The sequence below is a fragment of the Rosa chinensis genome, chromosome 7 (genome assembly GCF_002994745.2).
Source record: "Rosa chinensis cultivar Old Blush chromosome 7, RchiOBHm-V2, whole genome shotgun sequence".
Lineage (NCBI taxonomy): Eukaryota > Viridiplantae > Streptophyta > Magnoliopsida > Rosales > Rosaceae > Rosa > Rosa chinensis.
The window spans coordinates 38,273,412-38,296,552 of record NC_037094.1 but is presented as its reverse complement, the minus strand read 5'-3'; the positions used below and the strand labels follow the sequence as shown (position 1 = coordinate 38,296,552).

Here is a 23,141-nt window from a genome sequence, read left to right as displayed (position 1 = left end):
ATTAGCTCATATAATTGCTGCAACAATTATTGCCCCCACCACATGTGGTGATTGAAAGTAACAGACTATCCCAGTTAGCTCATATCATTGCTGCAACAGTTAGCTCATATCATTGCTGTCAATGCAGCATATATTAATTGATGGCTTGAGTTGATGCTTTTGTCCATAAACGGAATGAACAGGATGCCAAGTTAAATATATATATATATATATATATATATATATATATAGAGTGGATCAATCAAGACCCACAAGCAATTATGAGCCAAAGCAATTAAGCAATATGAAAAGCATAATTAATAGCTAGCCCACAAATAGGGGGGATCAATCTGAGAGGCAACATGCCAATGGAATGGCACCATCCACAATTGCTTTAATTAATTATAAATATGGAAGAGTTAGTGGGTCTTGAATGATAAGGTCAGAATTTTATTTTTGACCAATGCAAATCTGGGAACATGATTGATCCACTCATAATTACAAGCATGAACTCATTTATTTAGTTCATGGGATGTACAGTAGATTTTCTAGGCAATTAGAAGCTCAAGTGCAGAAAACCAAAATATGCACCTGCATTTAAGAACCAAGAGCCGTACCTGTAATCAAGGGATACCCAGCTTCCAAACAACTCTACTAAAGCAGGATTTGCTGAAAATCAAGGGATTCCCAGCTATGATTTCAGCTCTGGAACAATAGGAGAGGTGATTATGCAAAGCTAAACTCGAAATATACAAGGGAGATTCATCAGATTCTTCATATCTGAGTTTTCTAATTTACAAACTCAAATGTAAAAATTCAAAATATGTAGTACCTTGCGTGGCCACGGGGATACACTCGGCTTCATACCCAGATCACCATTAAATGAGGGTGTTGTTGAATTTGAGGATATTGGAGCTACAAGATTCAATTGGAGCTGAGAGATTCACTTACCAGAGGGCAGCTTGCTTTTACTAGAAATAAAAGAGGTTTCTCTTTTTGTGGTCATAATAGAAGATTGAGGAGATAAAATGATTAAAGAAAGCATTGAAAGAAAAACGAAGTGGTCAACCCTTGATAGAGTGGTGCACATATGATCCGAATGGGACCACTTTTCTTTTTAGTTGGCTACATCTCTCTCTTTGTTGGCTGACCAACTTTTCTTTTCAATGGCCAACTTGCAGCTTTCTTTTGTGTTGGCTGCCTCTTTCTTTGTTGGCCAACATGCAATTTTCTTTTGTGTTGGCTGACCCTCTCTCTTTGATGGCCAACTCAAAATTTGTTTTTGTTGGCTTGCTTTCTTTTCGTTGGCCAACTTAAAATTTGAACTCTTGAGTTGGCTGACCCTCTCTCTTTGATGGCCAACTCAAAATTTGTTTTTGTTGGCTTGCTTTCTTTTTGTTGGCCAACTTAAAATTTGAACTCTTGAGTTGGCTGCCACCTTCAATTTGGGTTAGTTACCATTCTCTCTTGTGTTGGCTGACTTAAAATTTGAAGTCCTTTGTTGACCTACTCTCCTTCACTTGAATTTAATGGCCAACTTAAGGTTTTCCATGTGTTGGCCAACAAGAGCAACAAATTGATTCCCTTGATGGCTTACTCTCTTTTGTTGGCCAACTTAGATTTTCTCACTTATTGGCCAACTTGAACTTTTTCATGTGTTGGCTTACCCGAAATAGCCTTATTAGCCAATTTGAAAATTTCCATGTATTGGCCAACATGAGCTGCAAATTGGATTCCTTACAATATTTTTCGTTTGTTGGCTAATACTTCGCATTTTTCACTTGTTGGCTTCCATGAGCCATTCTCACGTGTCGGCCAACTCTAGTTCTATCAATCGGCCACACTCGAGTAAATTAATTGTTGGCCTTCATTAGCCGATATGCCTATTCGCTCTTCTGTTGACCGATTCGAAAATTAATTGTCATTCGCTTCCATGTATCTATTAAATTGTTGGCCACCAAAAGCTATATTTCCTTGTTATCCACACCATTAACCTGGTTTGGCTTACTAACGAACAACTCACTTACCTACTCGAATTTCATTTTCTCAAATTTTCTCGAAGTCGATTAGGGGGCCAGGTTGACTCAAATTTCTCAACCACTCGGCGAATGTCGCCGATGCTTAAGAAATTTGGGGGGGAAATGTTTGTACCCACATTTGCATGGCCACTAGGACATAACTAATGTGCATAGTCATTTCTAATTACAATGAGCCGCTCTACAAGTAATTTGGGTCGGTAGCTAGAAATGTTGGCCGATGAATAAGTGGACACTTCAGTTGGTCCAACATGAGTCAGACGTAGCTAGGTTATTGGTTATCGGCCGGCCGGTAGTCATTGGGTTATTGTCTAAAAGCCCGTTGGCCAATACTCTAATTGGTTTCCAATCCGAACTCGACTTAGAAAGATAATGGCCGATTGCCAGAAGAGGCCAATCTGGCAATCGGCCAATAAGCGATAAAGATGAAATTTGATCAAGTAGTATTTCAATTGACTTGAAGTTCATGTCAGCCGATGAGGAGAGTTCAATCCAAGATAAGCCTACTTCAAGATTAATTGCAGCCGTTGATGACGTCCATCAAAGCCAATCCGGATAGAGTCCAGCGTCAAGTCAGCCGACGATAAGTATTGAAGCCGAATCAAGATAGAGTCACTGAGGCAAGAGGAGGCCGAATTCCACTCAACTTCAAAGAGTCAAGAGATCAGTTCAAGTCATAAAGCAGCCGATATAAATAGAAGCATCGACAGAAGACAAAACACACACAACTCCAGAAACTCAAGCCATCAAGCTTTTCTTATTTCGTCTTACCTTTTGCTTAGGTAGAATTTCCGTCTGTTACCTTAGTTTATTTGCTCTGCTAGTTACAATCTCAGTTACTTTATCTTTCTTGTAGCCTAGTATCGATTTCGAATTGTTCTCTTTGTTTTCTTTCAAACAATAGTTGATAATTTGCAGCCATTCCAGTTTTTAGTTTCGTTGTTATTATCTTTTATTTGCTCCTTATTGTCTTTATGCTTTACTTGTTTGATTGTACTATTTACTGTTCGTGGTCGCATAATAGCTATTACTCTCATATTTACTCATACTCTCACGACCGCACCTAACTCGTCCGACCTTCAGCCACCAAGTCCTTAATCTAGAGGCATCGAACCGCAGCCGAGAATAAGTTCCTTCCTCGGCTAACGATTGCTTGATAAGTCAGATCTACATCCACTACACCTACAGTTGCACACTTGGCCTTCTGGCCGTGTGCTGGCACGCTCCGCATCTATTCATCGAGAAGGACATTTGTTCCTTGATCCCTCGGCTGTATAGGCCGAGGTGATTTTTAGAGGCAACAGTGTTACCCGACTGTTGATGGTAGATTGCAGCAATTGGAATTAGCCCTCAGTTTGGAGAAGAAGAATTGGTAAGGGTCTGGGTCTCTAGTTACTGAGTACTGTTGGTGTGGTGATGTTCAAATGGTTGTAACTGTGGCTTATCGATTGAAAGCATTGAGTTTGAATTGTTGTTGATTAAATGGTGGGAACCCGGTTAATTGCTTGATTGATTAATGCCTCTTAAAGTTATCGATTACAATAAAGTATACTGTAGACAAGCATGAAATGGCTAGATGTGTGGAGAAGATTAGTGTTGTTAGTTAAAACGATGACGGAGTTTGAATTGCCATATTGTAAAATAAATGGTTGTTGTAAAAGAAAATGAGGAGCTTGAGTAATCATCAATGTTGATTGGGGTTCGGAAATGAAAATGGTGGATTTTGTTTGATTGAGTTAAATTAGGATATTGGATTGAAGTTCATGAAACAATTTACAAATGGAAGTACTCAAGTGGTATCATATCTCGGAATGAACATGGTAAGCTAAATCATTCGAGAATGGTAAATTATCCTTTGTTTTCTTAAAGTAAAATGCTAAACAAATAAAGGTCAAAGTGCCAAGTATAATGACCATATCCTAAATGATTCAAATGCTGCATCATTTGGATTATTTAGGAATGGATAATAGATTTTATCTACTAAAGGAAACTCTTTCAAGCATAAGTTCTAAATCGCTGTTTCGATCAAAAGATAATTCGTTGGACTTTAAGGAATTTAAATAAATGCTTTGGTTGCTCGGTTAGTTGAGTTTTAATGACATTAAGTTACTCATTGACTCAATTTTATTATAAAGGACTCGAGCATGTGCACTTGGAATCAGACGAAGGATTGAAAGTCAGAAACGGATCCAAGTGTGGACGAGCACTCCAATTCCAGGTAGGGTGAGCTGTCCCTTCCTTGTTCGAGGCTTTTCTATATGTGGAATGCTCTAGTATCATAATATGTTGCCTGCAAGTACGTTTTTGGTTGTTCATTAGTTGATGCCTCGTGATATCCGTGTTTCCATAACTGATAATTGTTTATTGCAAAAACCAAGGCTAGACTTGCATGTTGAGATACTGTACCCATTGTATGTTTGTACTTGTGACCTGAAAGTGAATGGGACCTAGACGCGTAGATTCCTAGGGATCCCACAGTGTCAATAACCGTGAACCTCTGGAGGGAGCTGTGCTCCTATGTTTGTCGAGGAATGGTAAGTACAGACAGTGAACCAGTCATAGGAGACTCAGAGCCAGGAAATGGACACTTTCGCTACTTGTAGTCACAAGAACTACAGAGTAGTTGGCCGGTTCTCGAAGGATGACTAGCCGAGTCGGTCACCGATTTGTTTTATTTTAGCCGGCATGTAAGTATCTCGGAGCTCCAAGTTGTGTGAAGCATACTGCATATGTTTTTATAAAAGAAAATAAAGGTTTGTGGTTGCCTATTTTCTTAAAGCATATTTTGATAACTGTGCACAATATTATGTAATAAATATTTTCAAGTATATTGTTTTTCAAACCTAGCATGGTTGGGTCGGCCCCTACTGGGCATGCGAGGACGAAAGCTCACCCCTACAACAATGTGCAGGTTTCGAGTATGTGATCAGGAAGCATACAGAAGAGGCACATGGCCCGGCTTGGCGCTTTTCTCTTTGACTTCTCTTTGACTTTGTTGAAAGAGGGTTTTGGTCCCTCATCTGATTTTGAAGTAACTTACCTATTTCTTATTTAATTATTTGTTTTCTACTCATTATTTACAAAATTTCGAGAGACCCATAACCCTGGGGTGCGTCTCTCATACTTGTATTTACTTAGTGATTTGTTATTTTCCAAATTGGGCTCCTATTATAAGCCCAAATCTTTTAGCCCACTTTAAATTCTGCTTTCGAAAATATGTTATCTGGTTGCTAGAATGTTTTGTGACTTTTGTCCAAGAAAGTGTTTTGTAAACCAACAATCTGAACCAAAAAGGCCTTGCGATTTCGGATTGATGAGTTATCGGGATGCCGTTAGGGACATGTCGGTTTCTCATTGGCCCGGGGTCGCGGCGCCCGAGATAGGGGTCCCACAACTTTGATGGGACAGTCTTCCCGTCGTTAGGGGGAGATAAGAACACAAATGTTCAGCAGGAACAACAGGAATTGTCATGGCCTGTCTCCACTATGTCTCATTTCGATCCCCGTTAAAGTGACGAGGTCACACAAATATGCTGCAAATATGCCTGCAAGGATGGACGTCCCTACGAGAATGGACGTCCCTACGGGAGGACGTAGCTCCACCCTACACGGAGATAGGCATGGCGCCAACGCCAAAGAGAGTGGCACTCTGGCGTTATAGGTCATGGCCCCAGCTATGATGCATGGGAGGCCCGTGGGTTCGAAGGATACTTTGGCACATTCTAATCCTTTGATCATCAAGACTCAAAATCTGTCTCATGAGAATCTTCAGGATTATGGTTATCGTTGGGGGACGCCTCAACGTCAGAACCTATTCTTGAGAATATAGAGCTTTATGAAAATTACACTAGTGTACATGAGACGTGGGATAGAAACTCCATCATAATTGATGATGTAGTCACGCATTTCCTTGCGCATGAGTTTGTTGAGTCTGATGACATCGAACCACGATCCGTTGATGAATGAATGCCAACGTAGAGAAATTTGGCCTAAATGGAAAGATGCGATCCAGGTTAAGTTGGATTCTATAACGAAGAGGAAAGTTTTTGAGCCAGTGATGCCAACACCTCCTGACATAAAACCTATTTACTAATGCCAACACTTCGTTAGAAAGCGTGATAAGAAAAAGAGATGGCAATCTCGCCTTATAGCGCAAGGCTTCTCACAATACGCCTTGGAATCGACTACGATGAGACATATTCTCTCGTAATGGATGTCATTGCACTCCACTACCCTGTCAGTTTGGTAGTTTCCGAATAATTGAACATGCAGCTTACAAATGTGGTCACTATGTGTCTCTATGGGGATCTAGATATGGAATATACATGAAGGTTCATGGTGAACTTCATTTACCCAAGTCAAGTGGCTCTAGAACACGGAGCGCGTTTACAATAAGGTTGAAATGCTTACTAAAGTGACTACTTGATTGAGAAGGGATATGCCCGTGCGTTTCCATAATAAGTTCCGGATTCTATCGCAGTTCATGTTGGGCATAATCTTCATTGGAAGCCCTTAAAGAATTAAGGAAAACCGTTGAACACTTGAAATTCAAGTTTGAGATGAAGGATTTTGGGAGAACACGATTATGCCTCTGTTTGGAACTTAAGCACCGTGTTGATAAATGCTTAAGCATTTTGACAAGGTCAATCCTTCAAACACCCCTATGATCGTCCGTAGTCTTGATCCTAAAAACGAACCTATTCGTCCGAAGGATGATGACGAAGATGTGCTAAAGGCAGAAGTGCATTACTTAAGTATAATAGGCGCATTATTGTACTTACCCCAATGCACAAGACCGGACATCTCATATGTAATGAACTTGTTAGCTAGGTATAGCTGTGCACCAACGCGACGCCATTGGATTCACGGAAAAAGATATCTTTCAGTACTTGAGATGTACGATTGATATGGACTTGTTCTATCCCTAAAGAGAGATGATGGGTTCGGACCCATCACACACCAAGAACGCCACCAACAGTGGCCTGCGTCCACTATTCCTATCCCAAAACGACATGTGTTTTGGAAGATTTGCTTATATTGGGTATCTCTCTGACCCATACAAAGGTCATTTCCAAACTGGTTAAATATTCACCATGGGTAAAGACCGTGGTATCTTGGAGATCTACATAATAGACCCCAGTCGCTATATCTTCGAACAATGCAGAGATTATTGCTCTTCACGAAGTGGTTCGTACATGTATATGGGTTGGATCCATAGTCACACATGTTCGAACAATTGTGGTTTGAAGTTTACCACAGATGAGCCTATGAGCGTATAGGATAATGCTGCTTGTTTTGAACAAATGAAGCCAGGCTACATCAAAAGCAACAACACCAAGTATAATCAGCAACAACAGACTCTCCTTAAGATCAAAATGAACTAGGTTCAATCTGAGGACAGTGTGGCAGGCTTGCTGACTAAGTTATTGCCTAAATTTCACTTTCGAGAAACATGTTGGTAGCATCGTTTGCGGAAGTTATCCGAACCCCCATGACCATAATCACTAGGGGGAGATGCAGACATCAGGGGGAGATGTCTACATGTATGGTCTCGAAATGTGAAGAGTGTGTTGTGCTCTTTTTCCCCTTCGACCGAGGTTTTTTTTGTCCCACATGATTATTGTTACTCAGTAAGGTTTTTAATGAGGCAACGAGAGGAGCACCACGTTTGGGCGACACAAGAGGGAGTGTTCAAGTAAATCCAGAATATGTGTCTGGCCCAAACTCTAGGTTACTTGACCTAGTTGTAATTGGGTTATAAATTAGAGATATTTTCGGAGATATTTACAGATATCCAATTAATTGTACGATTATCTTTCATTGTATAACTCTGATTCTATGTCTTGTAATCCTTTATATGAAGAAGCCCCTATTATCAATGAAAGCACTACTCAATTCTTCCTTAAACACTATATACTTTTTGTGGGTTCACTATTCATCGGCTTAGTAATAGTGCCGGCTCAAGCCGAGCTGACATTGTGAAAAGACGATTTTGCCCCTACCTCCTGTCTCTTACCCCGACATCTGTCGTACTGCTTAGTGTTATCGTGTTTTTACCAAGGACTAAAATATCCAAGATATACTCGATATTTCCTCAAAATTTCCAATTTTTACAAGTGTCGATATTAATTTTAATATCTTTCCGATATATCATTTTTAGTATATTTTGAGCTAATCATACAATTTTTATCCAAAATTTTGATAAAATTTCTATCAATATTCACTATTTTCTCAATATTTTCTTTGAATTTTTTCTTTTTTGAACTATCAATATTTCCATGATATCCGATATTTGCTTCTTCACTCCGGTAGAGAGAGGGAGTGCGCGAAGAAAGTGGTGCTGTTTGTCAACATCTACAACTCCAATTCCACCTTCCCTGCTACGCCGTTCCTTTTGTACTCCATGTTCTCAGCTGTGTTCCTCTGATTAGCTGCTGGCTGAGAATTGCACAACCGCTGTTTTACCAGCATCTGAGGACTCTTGGCAGCATCAGCTCCTCCAGTGCAACCGATTTGCGGGTAATTCCTTTTATGCTTGGATTTATTCTTCGCCAAATTTCTGTTCTTCGTCCTCAGTTTTTATTATGAATTTGGATGATGGGTTTTGTTGGATTTTGGTTGTTCTTATGGGTTTTGTTGTTCCCCCGACATAGAGGAGGCGAGAGTAAAAAGAAAGAGAGAGAAGAGAAGAGAACAGGAAATAAGAGAAAGAAGAAAAAGAAGGAGACGAAAAGCTCTCTGGGTTTTCTTTGATCTGTTGGTATTTGTGGGAATCTGATGTGGTTTTTGTCTCAATTTTTCTGATTGAACTTCTTTCTTGGATTTCTTATGTGTAGTTATTGTATTTTTCTTCGACTGGCCAATGGAAGATTCGTCTTCGACTGGCCAATGGAAGATTCGTCTTCAGCTGACCAAGCCTGTTACATAGCCTCCATTGGTATGGGGAGTTTGCGGAGCTGCTGCCTCTGGTATGCTCTTTGCTTCTTCTTGATGGCCCCGTGTTTGCATGTTTATAATTATGTTGTAGTTTAGTTTGACAACTGCAAACAAATAAAGCATAACTGGATGATAGGTGAATTGGTTAGTGTTGGCAAGATTATTCTGATAATTATGTTGTAGTTTAGTTCTATTAGTGCTCTTTAATTTGGTGGCTTACCTTTTGACAATGCTGTATGTAGGACATCTATTTTATTTGATGAAGTCAGAAGAACCTTTTGTTTAGGGTAAATAGATTGATGAAGCCTTTTTTGAGTGTTAGCTGCTCCACTTCATGTTAAATGCATTTTCCCTCTTCATGTTCATATTCGTTTAATTAATGAGTCATGGCAAACTTTATCAAACAGAATAGTCCTCCCTGTGTTTGTTTGTTTGTTTTTTTTTTTTCATGATTATGCTGTTGAGGCTCCCAGTGTTTGTTAATCCGATAGAAGGGACTGAAAAGTTCATGATATATGCTGTTTTGAAGCTGTTATTTACTTTCTGTTTTCAGATCTTATAAGATTTTGAGTGTATTGGAGTTTACTCTTACTGTACATTTTCGAAAGCAAGAGGGGGAGATTGCAATCATATTCTGGTTTTTTACTTAAAGGTTGTACTAGATCATAGAACAATGTTATGGATAGTTTAAGTCCATCTAGGAACAGCACTGGGTTGCAATGTATGAGAGTAATAATGGTGAGTTTTCTGTGGCTTTTGAGATAACAAAGCATGATGTAGGACAGCACAAGGTGGGTTACTGCCCTATAATTGTGCTAAGCCTTAGATGGTAGAAGTTTAGTAATGAAAAGAGGTGTTTAGCGTGGACAAAAAGATAGGGTTATGGTTTTGGGTAGTTCTGGAGAAATTATAGTGGTTTGAAATAATAGGGAGGCGAAGAGAGTTTTTGGAAAGAGATCTCAAGGCACTACGACTTTAGGAAAATGGTGAAATCTATTTGTCAAAGTTTTTAGGTCATGTTATTCAACCATAAAGTGAGCTGTTCATAAGAATTTCATTAAAGTTTCAAGTAATAACCAAGATAAACTGTGGGATTGTCTGTTTTCGAGTCAAATGGTCATTACTTGCATCTGGATTTTATGACTTTATCTGTTTTGGATGTTTGGAGGTTTAATTTGAGATAAAGCTTCATGATCTACATAGCCTCTGCAAGCCATGCAAGACTGAACATCTCAAAATTAAACCTCCAATGGAGTTAGCAGATTTTCATTAAAGCTGAACCATGCAACCAGCTATTTTGGTCTTTTCTCTTGAAAAAGGTATCGGTTAGTTAGATTTTTCCCTTATGGTTTGTTTTACCGTCACTTTGATACATCTTTGTTGGTTAGTGTGATGATTTTTGCATTGCAAGTTCAAATTTTAGCACAAAATTCAAATAAATGCAGTATGTTTTTACTGTTCTCCCTTTTTTCTTGTTCTGTGAGTTAAGAACTATCTATTTTAATCATGTTTGTGATCCAACCCTTCATCATTATAATAAACATGATTATATAATCCTATGTTCTGTGAGTTGAGAACTATCTATTATAATCTATAGTCTACCAAGCTACTGTAGATGTAAGTTTATTGCAGGCAATTTGTACAATAAAACATATTGTTGTTGTGGAATTTGTAGATTAAGGGCAGTTTGATGAAAGGAGGTCTATGCAGTTATAATTTTTGAAAATTCATATACAATTTTGTTCATATTTATATCTAGGGACTGTCTTTATGTTCTTTTTCTAAATGAAATACTCTGTTAGCACTTCTGTATGCATACCACTAAACTTAATGTCACCATATACAGCTTTTAGACCATTATGATTTATGACCATGTAGTTGGAAGTGAAATAAGTGAAGCACATACTCTGCATTTTTATGTTAAAGGGCAATTGATTTGACGTAGCTGTTTATTCTCACTGAATTCTGGGGCAGGTTCCAAGTTATCAGAAGAAGAGGCAGAGAATAGAAAGGTATAATAATTACAATGGCGCAAATCTGAACTCTGAACCAATTGTCTACTATTACGTTTTCACCTCTCTTGAATTTTGTTGCAGCAAGTAGATACACTTGGTACTACTTACTTTGGTGCCCTGTCCCAAAACAATAAGGCAACTTTTACTAATTCAATTCAATTGCATCTTAATTGATGAAAATTTCCAGGCATCAAATTTCCCAGAATGGTTTTTACTGTAACATCAAATTTCCCAAAGTGGTTTTTACTGGATCAAATTCTTAAGCCCGGAGTTTACTCCAAATGTTGAAGGAGTAGTCATGATTAAGTACTGCAAATACAGAAATCAATGACAACAAATGAATGTGAATTTGGTGCATTTCTAACTGGTAATAACTATAGTCTACCACCCCCTACTTGCATCGGATTACCGTACACAACTAAATAAACTTACTTCAGTTCTACTACAAATATCAAATTCTTTCCAAAACATTGGAATACATATTTTTAGTTAAGATAATTATAGTGTACTAAATATTAATTGATCTGATTTGAGTTAGCATCTTATGTCTACAAACGAAGAGCAATTCCAATTCTGATATGGTTTTTTAAATTCTGTTCATTTCTTTGGCATCTTTTCGTTTCGGTAGCAGCAATTCTTTAGCTTTCATGGGGAAGTTAACAAAGTTTATTTTTGTTACCGTTTTCAGTTTGTTATTGTGGAGCTCTGATGTTGTTAAATGAATACTATGTAAATGAAGGGGCTGTTGAACATTTGAATTTGAATTCGTTGTCATTTATTTAGGTGGTTATCTATGGCATCAGATACGTTTCACGGTCTGTTTGATTTTGCATTCAATCTTATGAATTTTTATTTTTATTTTTTTATGTCCAATTTATTCTGATTCATTCTTCTTCCAGATTTACAGGTGGGGAGTAACATCCTTCCAATTCTGAACGTCCTCCATGTACATACTGAAACGAAAAGATTATGCCTTTTTTCCCTTTGGAGAAGAGCATGACAGGGGAGAGCTTGGAGATGTATAATGGGTATTTTTCAGCCTTTCGCCTCCTTTCATATGAAAACAGTCACAATAACCTTTTTCTTATTTTATGTTTAAATTACTCATCCTCTACTTTTCTTTTTCTTTTTTTTAACTCAGTGCTCATTGCTCCTTCCGAACACAGAACATGGGGTTGAAGGCCAGTTACTGTTTTAATAGTTTAGTTAGCAGCAAATCTATAATTTAGAGTTGTGATTTGTTGGAAGGGTGGAGTAGCATAGAGTCATAGAGTGTTGAAGTTACAAAGGAACTTTAATCACTTTTGGTGTAATTACACAGGTATCTACAATTTGGTGAAGTGCTTAGGCTTAGATTGTAGGGACAATATCTTGACATTTTTGTATGAGGGAATACATTTTGATCAGCTACCATCTCTAGCTTGCAGAGAAATTGAAATGCATACGAAGCATAGAACTATCATTTTAGGGGTCTTGATATTTTTCTTCTTCCTGCAAGCAAGAAAAAGCAACGAAGATATACAAAGAATAAAGCATATGAAGTTGTCGGATACTCAAAGTGGGGAGACCTATATGGCAATCTTTTGTACTGAAATCACATCTGCCATTTTGTGATGAGATAATGGTTACACATATTTATTGCATATAGAATGCAGTTCCTAGAACTGAGTAGACACAATATAACTAAACTCATAAATAATTTTGCTTTATTTTATTACATCTATCTTTCATTTTGTTTTATCATAGCTAATTTGTTTTTATTATTCAAACCACACTCAACTACAAAGTTCTTAAAAATAACAAAAAGTACTTCAGCTTTTTACTCCGCAGGGGTTTTTTTTTCTAGTATCTTACTATAACACTTTTTTTTCTGTTGCTTTTGAGATAACAAAGCTTGATGTTGGACAGCACAAGGTGGGTTACTACCCTATAATTGTGCTAAGCCTTAGATGGTAAAAACTTTAGTAATGGAAAGAGGTGTTTAGCGAGGCCAAAAAGATAGTGTTATGGTTTTCGATAATTCTGGAGAAATTATAGTGGTTTGAAATAATAGGGAGGCGAAGGGAGACTTTGGAAAGAGATCGAGGTTTAATTTTGAGATAAGGCTTCATGATCTGCATAGCCTCTGCAAGCCATGCAAGACTGAGTGCTTAACAGCCTAAAGATCACTGGGAGAGGTAGCAATGAATTTCTTAACTTCTCTGTTGCAATGGAGTTAGCATATTTTCATTAAAGCTGAACCCTAACTGATTATATTTTTCTGGAAATACTTTCCCTGCCAACCAAAAAAAATCAAGGAGTGATATTTTTCCTGGGGGATTTTGGGGCCAAGGTTTCTATTACATTTACATACATGCATTCTGAATTTAGAAACCCAGATGAACTGTAGGCATAATATGTAGTACTATGTATTCTGAATTTCTGATCTCATGAAGGATCAAAATAGTTTTAAAGAATTAAATGTTCATATACTCCAGTATTAGATATTAGCATATAGAAAATATGAACTTGGGCAGCTTCCTCTTATTGCTGGATTTTATGTCCTAGCAATCAGCTATTTTGGTCTTTTCTCTTGAAAGAGTTATCGGTTAGTTAGATTTTTCCCTTATGGTTTGTTTTACCATCACTTTGATACATCTTTGTTGGTTAGTGTGATGATTTTTGCATTGCAAGTTCAAATTTTAGCACAAAATTCAAATAAATGCAGTATGTTTTTACTGTTCTCCCTTTTTTCTTGTTCTGTGAGTTAAGAACTATCTATTTTAATCATGTTAGTGATCCAACCCTTCATCATTATAATAAACATGATTATATAATCCTATGTTGTGTGAGTTGAGAACTATCTATTATAATCTATAGTCTACCAAGCTACTGTAGATGTAAGTTTATTGCAAGCAATTTGTACAATAAAACATATTGTTGTTGTGGAATTTGTAGATTAAGGGCAGTTTGATGAAAGGAGGTCTATGCAGTTATAATTTTTGAAAATTCATATACAGTTTTGTTCATATTTATATCTAGGGACTGTCTTTATGTTCTTTTTCTAAATGAAATACTCTGTTAGCACTTCTGTATGCATAGCACTAAACTTAATGTCACTATATACAGCTTTTAGACCATTATGACCAAGTAGTTGGAAGTGAAATAAGTGAAGCACATACTCTGCATTTTTATGTTAAGGGGCAATTGATTTGACGTATCTGTTTATTCTCACTGAATTCTGGAGCAGGTTCCAAGTTATCAGAAGAAGAGGCAGAGAATAGAAAGATATAATAATTACAATGGAGCAAATCTAAACTCTGAACCAATTGTCTACTTTTACTTTTTTACCTCTCTTGGATTTTGTTGCAGCAAGTAGATACACTCGGTACTACTTACTTTGATGCACTGTCCCAAAACAATAAGGCAACTTTTACTAATTCAATCCAATTGCATCTTAATTGATGAAAATTTCCAGGCATCAAATTTCCCAAAATGGTTTATACTGGATCAAATTCTTAAGCCTGGAGTTTACTCCAAATGTTGAAGGAGTAGTCATGATTAAGTACTGTAAATACAGAAATCAATGACAACAAATGAATGTGAATTTGGTGCATTTCTAATTGGCAATAACTATAGTCTACCACACCCTGATTGCATCGGATTACCTTACACAACTAAATAAACTTACTTCAGTTCTACTACAAATATCAAATTCTTTCCAAAACATTGGAATACATATTTTTAGATAAGAAAATTGTAGTGTACTGAATATTAATTGATCTGATTTGAGTTAGCATCTTATGTCTACAAACGAAGAGCAATTCCAACTCTGATAAGGTTTCTGTTAATTTCTTCGGCATCTTTTTGTTTCGGTAGCAGCAATTCTTTAGCTTTCATGGGGAAGCTAACAAAGTTTATTTTTGTTACCGTTTTCAGTTTATTATTGTGGAGTTCTGATGTTGTTAAATGAATACTATGTAAATGAAGCGGCCGTTCAACATTTGAATTTGAATTCATTGTCATTTATTTATGTGGTTATTTATGGCATCAGATACGCTGCATGGTCTGTTTGATTTTGCATTAAATCTTATGAATTTTTATTTTTATTTTTTTATGTCCAATTTATTCTGATTCATTCTTCTTCCAGATATACAGGTGGGGAGTAACATCCTTCCAATTCTGAAAGTCCTCCATGTACATACTGAAACGAAAAGATTTTGCCTTTTTTCCCTTTGGAGAAGAGCATGACAGGGGAGAGCTTGGAGATGTATAATGGGTATTTTTCAGCCTTTCACCTCCTTTCATATGAAAACAGTCACAACAGCCTTTTGCTTATTTTATGTATAAATTACTCATCCTCTACTTTTCTTTTTCTTCTTTTTTAACTCAGTGCTCATTGCTCCTTCCGAACACAGAACATGGGGTTGAAGGCCAGTTACTTTTTTAATAATTTAGTTAGCAGCAAATCTATAATTTAGAGTTGTGATTTGTTGGAAGGGTGGAGTAGCATAGAGTCACAGAGTGTTGAAGTCACAAAGGAACTTTAATCACTTTTGGTGTAATTACACAGGTATCTACACTTTGGTGAAGTGCTTAGGCTTAGATTGTAGGGACAATATCTTGACATTTCTGTACGAGGGAATAAATTTTGATCAGCTACCATCTCTAGCTTGTAGAGAAATTGAAATGTATACGAAGCATAGAACTATCATTTTAGGGGTCTTGATATTTTTCTTCTTCCTACAATCAAGAAAAAGCAACGAAGATATAGAAAGAACAAAGCATATGAAGTTGTCGGATACTCAAAGTGGGGAGATTGCCTCCACCTATATGGCAATCTTTTGTACTGAAATCACATCTGCCATTTTTTGATGAGATAATGGTTACATATATTGCATGTAGAATGCAGCTCCTAGAACTGAGTAGACACAATATAATTGAACTCATAAATAATTTTGCTTCATTTTATTACTTCTATCTTTCATTTTGTTTTAGCATAGGTAATTTGTTTTTATTATCCAAACTACACTCAACTACAAGTTCTTGAAAATAACAAAAAGTACTTCAACTTTTTACTTCCCAGCATCGCGTGGGTTCTTTTTGTAGTATCTTACTATAACACTTTTTTTTTTTTTTTCGGTAGAAATAACACATTTTTTCTACATGGTTTTTGCCTTCCCCAGTTTTTTTTTTTCTAGTAAATAGAAGGAGATAAGGGACAAGTAAGACACTAAAAGCTGGCTTGACTTGACATTAGGGTCCGGGTAGCTCGCGACATTTGGGTCATTGAAGCCCCTCTATTTCATTTTCGCCTAATAACGGATGGTGTATGTAGAAGAACCTATATATTACGGAAATTTCACGGAAATTTCAATTTCCAGTTCGGAGAAATTTGAAACTTTGATCTTTCCCACTCCCGTCCCCATCTACCACTTACTACGTTTTAGAAAATCTCTATTTCCTTGTCTCTTCCTCCTCCGATTATGACCACTGAGATATCTTTCAACTCTGGAATGGTCAAATCCCAACAAAGAACCACTACAGTCCACCAGTACTCAAGACCCAAGTCAAACACACCCGCTGGTTATACATTGATAATATACATGAACTATATGCTTACAAATCCAAAAGCAAACGCAAGCAGAGCTGAACTAACATGGCAGAAGTGATCCTTCTCTTCCTTTCAGTGGTCACCCTGCTAAGCTTTCCGACTACAAAAGCCGTCTACATCTACCATAGCTGCCCCAACACCACCGTCTTCACCCCAAACTCCACCTTCCAGTCCAACCTCAACCACCTCCTCTCCACTCTCTCCTCCAACGCCACACGCACTGGCTTCTACAACGCCACCTCCGGCCGTACCCCTAACGACACCGTCTACGGCCTCTTCCTCTGCCGTGGTGACGTCACCACCACCGCTTGCAAGTCCTGCGTGACCACCGCAACCTCCGAGGTCGTGCAGCGCTGCCCGGTCGAGAGAGAGGTTGTGATATGGTACAATGACTGCATGCTACGCTACTCCAACAAGTCCTTCTTCTCTGTCGCCTCCGAGTCGCCGAAAATGTTCGCGTGGAACACCCAAAACGTCAGCATCGAACCGAACCGGTTTAGCCAGGTTTTGGCGAACTTGACGGAGGTTGCCACGGCGGCCGCGAACAGCGGCGAAAAGTTCGCGACGAGAGAGGTGAACTTCACGGGGTTGATTAGCTTGTACAGTTTGGAGCAGTGCACGCAGGACTTGTCTAGTTCTGATTGCAATTGGTGTCTTGTACGAGCCATAGCGGAGTTGCCAACTTGCTGCAGCCGGAAGATAGGAGGACGAGTTCTGTATCCGAGTTGTAATGTTAGGTATGAAGTTTATCCCTTTTATAACTCGACGTCAGCACTGGCGCCGGCGCCAGGGGCTCGGCCTCTTTCTCCGCCAAGCTCAGTGACGAAAGGTAAAGTTCAGCTAGTATTAAAAATTAGATTCACCTCGATCATGCTTGTCCGAGTATACATATTACCATATGTAGTATTAGTGTTCTCTTGCTTAATATCAAGATAATTTTGATCAATCACCTACATATCTGATGTAAATTTATATTTTTAAGTTTGAGAATCTAGAATTGCAAAGATTTTCTTAGCTGTTACTCTTCATAATTTTTTTCACTTCTACAGTTCTACTGGTTTGAAAATTTTATTGAATTAACAGGAAAAAGTAAACTGTCAGCCATGGTCATTCCTAGCATTCTTGCTCCCGTTGCTCTCTCTGTGCTAGTTGTGGTTGTGGCCAGATGTTTCATTTGCAAATTAAAAAGAGCCAAACGACAACTAAATGAAGGTAATATTAAGGGAACAATTCTTAGGTTCACCCCTAGGGTGAATGTGCAGATTCACCCTCTATTGCGATTAACGCATAATAACTTTATAATTTTCTAATCCAACCATTCATATTGTATAACGTAATATAAAGATTAGCTCTGTAAAAAATCAATCAAATTGAAGACCTTTTAGTCATTCATTTGTGTGAAATACATGGACGGTTCATCATAGTAGTAGTAAGTGTTGTTAGAACCATCCATTTGTTTGATTCAATTAGATAATTAAACGATTTCCGATTCGATTGATTTTTTACATAGATGATCTTTACAGGATAATTTAAGATACAAACCGTTGGATTATAAATTTATTAAGTAAAAACATGTTAATTGACAACGGGGGTGAATATGCTCATTCACCCTAGGGGTGAACCTAAGAATTGTTCATATTAAGGGGAGTAATGTTGATTATCCACATTTTAATACATTTTGTTTAATTACTACAGTATATATATATATATATATATATTTTAATATGTTTTTAGCTAATCTTCTAAAAAATTCATTTTTAATTTTCTTAATTAGCCGAAAATGATATGACAACTGTTGAATCCTTGCAATTTGACTTGGGAACTGTCGAAGCTGCCACAAAAAAGTTTTCTGCCGATAACATGTTAGGTGAAGGCGGATTTGGTCAAGTTTTCAAGGTACAAATCCTTTAATTTCATTCTTCAGAAATTATGCACTCGTATAGGATTAATAGTAGAACTCAAAATTCCAGTTACAATTGTAGATGGGAAAATTACATTTTTAATAAATTCTGGGGGATTCTCAGGGGAAATTGATAAAAAAGAAGTGTGAAAAAAGAATACATGCATTGCTTAGTTTCAGAGATGTGCGTACGATTGATGTTTCAACACTTGGGCATGGAATGGAAAAGGATTGATTGCTTAAACTAAGTACTATACATATAACTCATCAGGGAACACTTAATGTGATATAAAACTATTTCTAAACGGATATGCAAATTGCGACCAATTTATGGCCAAGGAGAGCGCTCTCTCTCAAAACCATAGCGCCGCCTCCTTTGGGCGGCTTTTAGGCAAGTTCCTGTTACCTCCACCATTCTCATCTCGACGATCGTGCCAAGAGGCTGATCATTTTGTTCCTCGCTTTGAAGGATCGCGGGTTGCACTGAGACCACGGCTGGGACGTTCCCGTGGTTAGGGAAGGAGATCCGGGTTTTGGCTCGGGCAACGACTTCCTTCCTACAAGGATTGGCTAATTTTCGATGGCGGAACTAGACTGTTGGTGGCGCTGGTGCAGAGCGGCGGCTGGGTCTTGATCTGGTGTTTGGGATTGATGTTGGCGGTGTCGTTGAAGTGCCTAACGATGGTGGCCAACGATAGTGGTTCGGAGTCATTGCAGAATGGAGCCGGAGCCTTGCTTTGGTGGAAGGTCATGATCCTGTGGCTGTTGTGGGTGCAGATCGTCGGCGGCGACGGGACTGGTCAAGCACTGAGTCTGGGTGCCTTGTTCTTGGGTGTCCCAATCAGTGTGATGGGGTACTCATGAGATTTATGGAAGATCTGGGTTTGGAACCCAGGAATTAATGATCTGCCCATTTGTCTTGCCGGATTTTGGTGGTGTTCCACCACCGGGAGAGTAATCTCCGGTCATATTCAAGGGCAAGGAGGAGAGGATCGAGATTGGGTCGTTTGGGCCTTAGTTCGAATATGGTGGTTTACTCAAGCGCAGGCTCAGGACAGTGGACTGGTGGCTTGGACTTGTTTTCAACAAACCATATCTCGTGTCCTGCTGGATCTTACATTTGTGAGAGACTCTTTGCAATCTACTAGTATTTTCGTACACCAATTGAGGTCTCTAGGCGAACTTACTTGTTGTTCAATTATGTTGAGTCATGTATCTTCCACTAGGTTACGATTTTCTCTTGTTTGTCGCTTGTCTAATTGTGCGCATTTGTTTACAATGAGGGTCACCTGTCATATGTTTGGCGGCTTGTGCCATCTAGAACTTTTGGTATGAGACAACCTATGATGTACGTGCCTTCTGGCCATGGCTAAGTATTGAAGTTATCTATTTTCTCAAAAAAAAAAAAAAAAAACTCATCAGGGAACACTTGATAATGGACAAGAAATAGCTGTGAAGAGGCTGTCAAAAAGCTCTGGACAAGGTGTACGAGAGTTTAAGAACGAGGTTTTGTTGGTAGCAAAGCTTCAACACAGGAATCTTGTAAAGCTTCTAGGGTTTTGCTTGGAAGGAGAAGAAACACTACTTGTCTATGAATATGTGCCCAACAAAAGTCTTGATTATTTTCTATTTGGTAAGTGATCGAATATCATACTAATAAGTTTAATTTGAAGAGAAAGTACATAATTCTTTGTAAATTCTAACTGTCATAATTATATTTGCTGAATGCGAGAATGTAGAAGCCAAAAAGAGAGAACAACTGGATTGGTCAAGACGCTGCACCATAATAGGAGGAATCGCTCGAGGAATCCTCTATCTTCATGAAGATTCTAGGCTTCGAGTTATACATCGTGATTTGAAAGCTAGCAATATCTTGTTGGATGCCAATATGAATCCAAAAATTTCAGATTTTGGAATGGCAAGAATGTTTGGAGTTGATGATCAAACACAAGGAAACACACGGAGAATTGTCGGCACATAGTAAGTCATAACTAATTATATACGTACGTACAACTACCCGGTATATACTCTCAAGTTTTATGTTTTGACTTTTTATGTGATTTTGCAAATACTTTAGTGGTTACATGGCTCCAGAATATGCTATGGAGGGATTGTATTCTGTAAAATCTGATGTCTTCAGCTTCGGAATACTCTTACTTGAGATCCTAACGGGAAGAAAGAACATTTTAGGCTTTCATCCCACAAATTCTGCACCAACTCTTCTCAGTTTTGTAAGTTTTTGCACTAATTTGGTCAATTCTTTTTGTTATAGGAGTTAATTTGGTTAATTAGAACTAACTAATTATATTTTTGACATGTACGCTCATTGTAGGCTTGGCAATTATGGAATGAAGGGAAAGTGTTGGAGTTGATGGATCCAATGCTGAAAGATTCCTGCAATCCAAATGAGTTCTTGAGATGCATCCACATTGGATTATTGTGTATTCAAGAAGACGCAAAAAATAGGCCAACCATGTCATCGGTTGTTCTAATGTTAAAGAGTGAAAGTATCAGCCTTTCCAAGCCTGAGCGACCTGCCTTCTTTACAGGAAGATCTATCAATGATCACTGCCATACATTAGGGGATTTACCTAGTTTCTCTGTCAATGCTTTGACAATTTCTGATGATATCCCACGCTGAGCTAGATGAAAATTGTTGCAGTTCATTCATTCATGGAGCCCTTGGTTTTGGCCTGGACATATATGGCATTGTCATTGCCTCATCATATCGGCCAATTCCGTTTCCACCTTCGTTCCTCTGATCTTAGTCTTCTTCTTCTTTTTTTCAATGAATTTGACTATCGATTGAGAACTGATATACTTCTCAACAGACAAATACTTTTCTGGGCAATTAATAACAAGTCGAAAGGTTATTCAGATTGACGTACAAGCTGGCATGACTTTTAGGATTCGATGACTTTACTTCATTTTTGGTACAATTTGAAAATTAATTTCATGTGTTAAAGGAAAAACACATTATGTGCATTCATCAAAGAAACTAACGAAAGAGGGAATCAAAGAATTGCAATCACATCACAATCAACATTTACTATCATTATTGTAATTGATGTTAATCGATGTTTCCATTGTAATTCTATCCCTATATATATAAAGGGGCTATGAAATGAAATGAGTACATAAATTCCAATTTCATTTTACCTTTACACGTTATCAGCACGCTTAGAGCAAATAGTTAAGAAAAAAACCCTAGCTAGTTTTTTAGTTTCTTTCTTCCTCCCGTCAAAACAAAAAAAAAAATATCGTGCAGCAGCCCCGCGCTAGCAGCTAGGGCTGCACACGGATTGGGTTCGATCGGTTTTGACTCTAAACCGTCTCTATACTAAAGTGAGCGGTTTAAGCATTTTAGATAACCGGTCATTAAAAACACAAAAGCTTAACCCGATCCAATCCAATCCAATTAAAGATGGTTTGGTTCGGTTGGTTAGGCGGTTTTAACCTATATTATATTAACATACTATTTATGAAAAAAATTGTAGTAAAATTCAATCTAAATAATAAAAATTATATTAAATAAGCATAATCCAAAACCAATATTCAAAAATCAAAATCTAGAATAGATTCAAAGTGATTGACTTATTTGATGGCTTAGCTATAAATACTAGCTTAATATGGTAGTATTAAAGGGTAGAGAATGAGAGATTGAGATATGTGATATGAGAGGATCAAATTAATCGTAGCGATTATATATTAGACTTCTAGGCCTTTGGGCATTGGATTCGATATAGTAATATATTAGTTGAGAATAAAGTTATAATTTGATATTTAGAACTTACTTAGAATAAGTAGACAAATGAATATATATATATATATATACATACATACATACATACATACATATACAAATTTCAAACTTTTTCTTATTACATTTCAAACATACTGGTCGGTTTGGGTTCTGCAGTTTAAGCAAAAGAGAAACCAAACCAACCCAATTCATAAATGGTTTGGTTCGGTATTGAACCGACTTTTAATTTTTAAAGTTAAAAAACATTAACCAAACCATATTTACCGATCGGTTTTGACTGGTTTGTCTGGTTTGTACCTTGCTTTGCACACCCCTACCAGCAGCCTCCACCCTCGGCCCTCCCTCCGCGTGCACAACCCACCTCACCCAGCCTTATCCCCAGCGCGCGTCTCCGTCTGGCCTCATAGCCACCACTCTTGCTAGCATAGCAGCCTAGCCCAAGCCATCTCAATCACAGGCCCACCTTGCAGAGCCCAGCCCCAGATCGCCTCACCTAGCCAGCTCTCTCCCCGCCTGAGCAGATACCAGCAACTCTGCGCGACCCTTCACACACCTCCGCTGGCACCACAGTGCCTAGCCTAGCCCATCAGGCCTTGCTCAGAACGCAACAGACCTGCCAACCAAAAAAGAAAAAAATAAAAGGAAGAAGAAGACGCGAAGAAGAGTAGGAGGAGGAAGAAAAGAGAAAAAAAGAAAAAAGTGTTCAAGTAAACCCTAATTTGTGTTTGGCCCAAACTCTAGGTTACTTGACCTAGTGGTAATAGGGTTAAATTAGAAGGATCTAGATTCCTATTCAATGTACGATACTTTCCTTGTATGATTGAGATTCTATGCATTGTAATCCTCTATATAAAGATGCCCCTATTATCAATGAGAACACACAACAAATTCCTCTCAATTTCAGTTTTTCTACAACACGT

General features: G+C 38.0%; 1 protein-coding gene and 1 long non-coding RNA gene across 3 annotated transcripts; both read left to right on the top strand.

The window, feature by feature from the left end:
- The first annotated feature begins 8,892 nt into the window (after positions 1–8,892).
- Positions 8,893–12,716, top strand: LOC112179555. 2 transcript variants are annotated; one of them, XR_005802547.1, is made up of 4 exons: positions 8,893–8,982; positions 11,865–11,993; positions 12,107–12,286; positions 12,386–12,716. It is a non-coding gene; the product is annotated as an uncharacterized LOC112179555 (long non-coding RNA). The 2 variants fall into 2 exon arrangements; XR_005802546.1 differs by having other exon boundaries at positions 12,107–12,427.
- Positions 12,717–16,584: 3,868 nt separating this feature from the next.
- LOC112176921 (cysteine-rich receptor-like protein kinase 10) lies at positions 16,585–21,317 on the top strand. The gene is made up of 7 exons (XM_024315059.2): positions 16,585–17,387; positions 17,642–17,770; positions 18,333–18,454; positions 19,881–20,091; positions 20,198–20,438; positions 20,536–20,689; positions 20,791–21,317. Exons 1-7 carry the CDS (start codon positions 16,604–16,606, stop codon positions 21,097–21,099), a joined length of 1,950 nt encoding a protein of 649 aa, XP_024170827.1. The 5' UTR covers positions 16,585–16,603; the 3' UTR covers positions 21,100–21,317.
- The last annotated feature ends 1,824 nt before the right edge of the window (positions 21,318–23,141 follow it).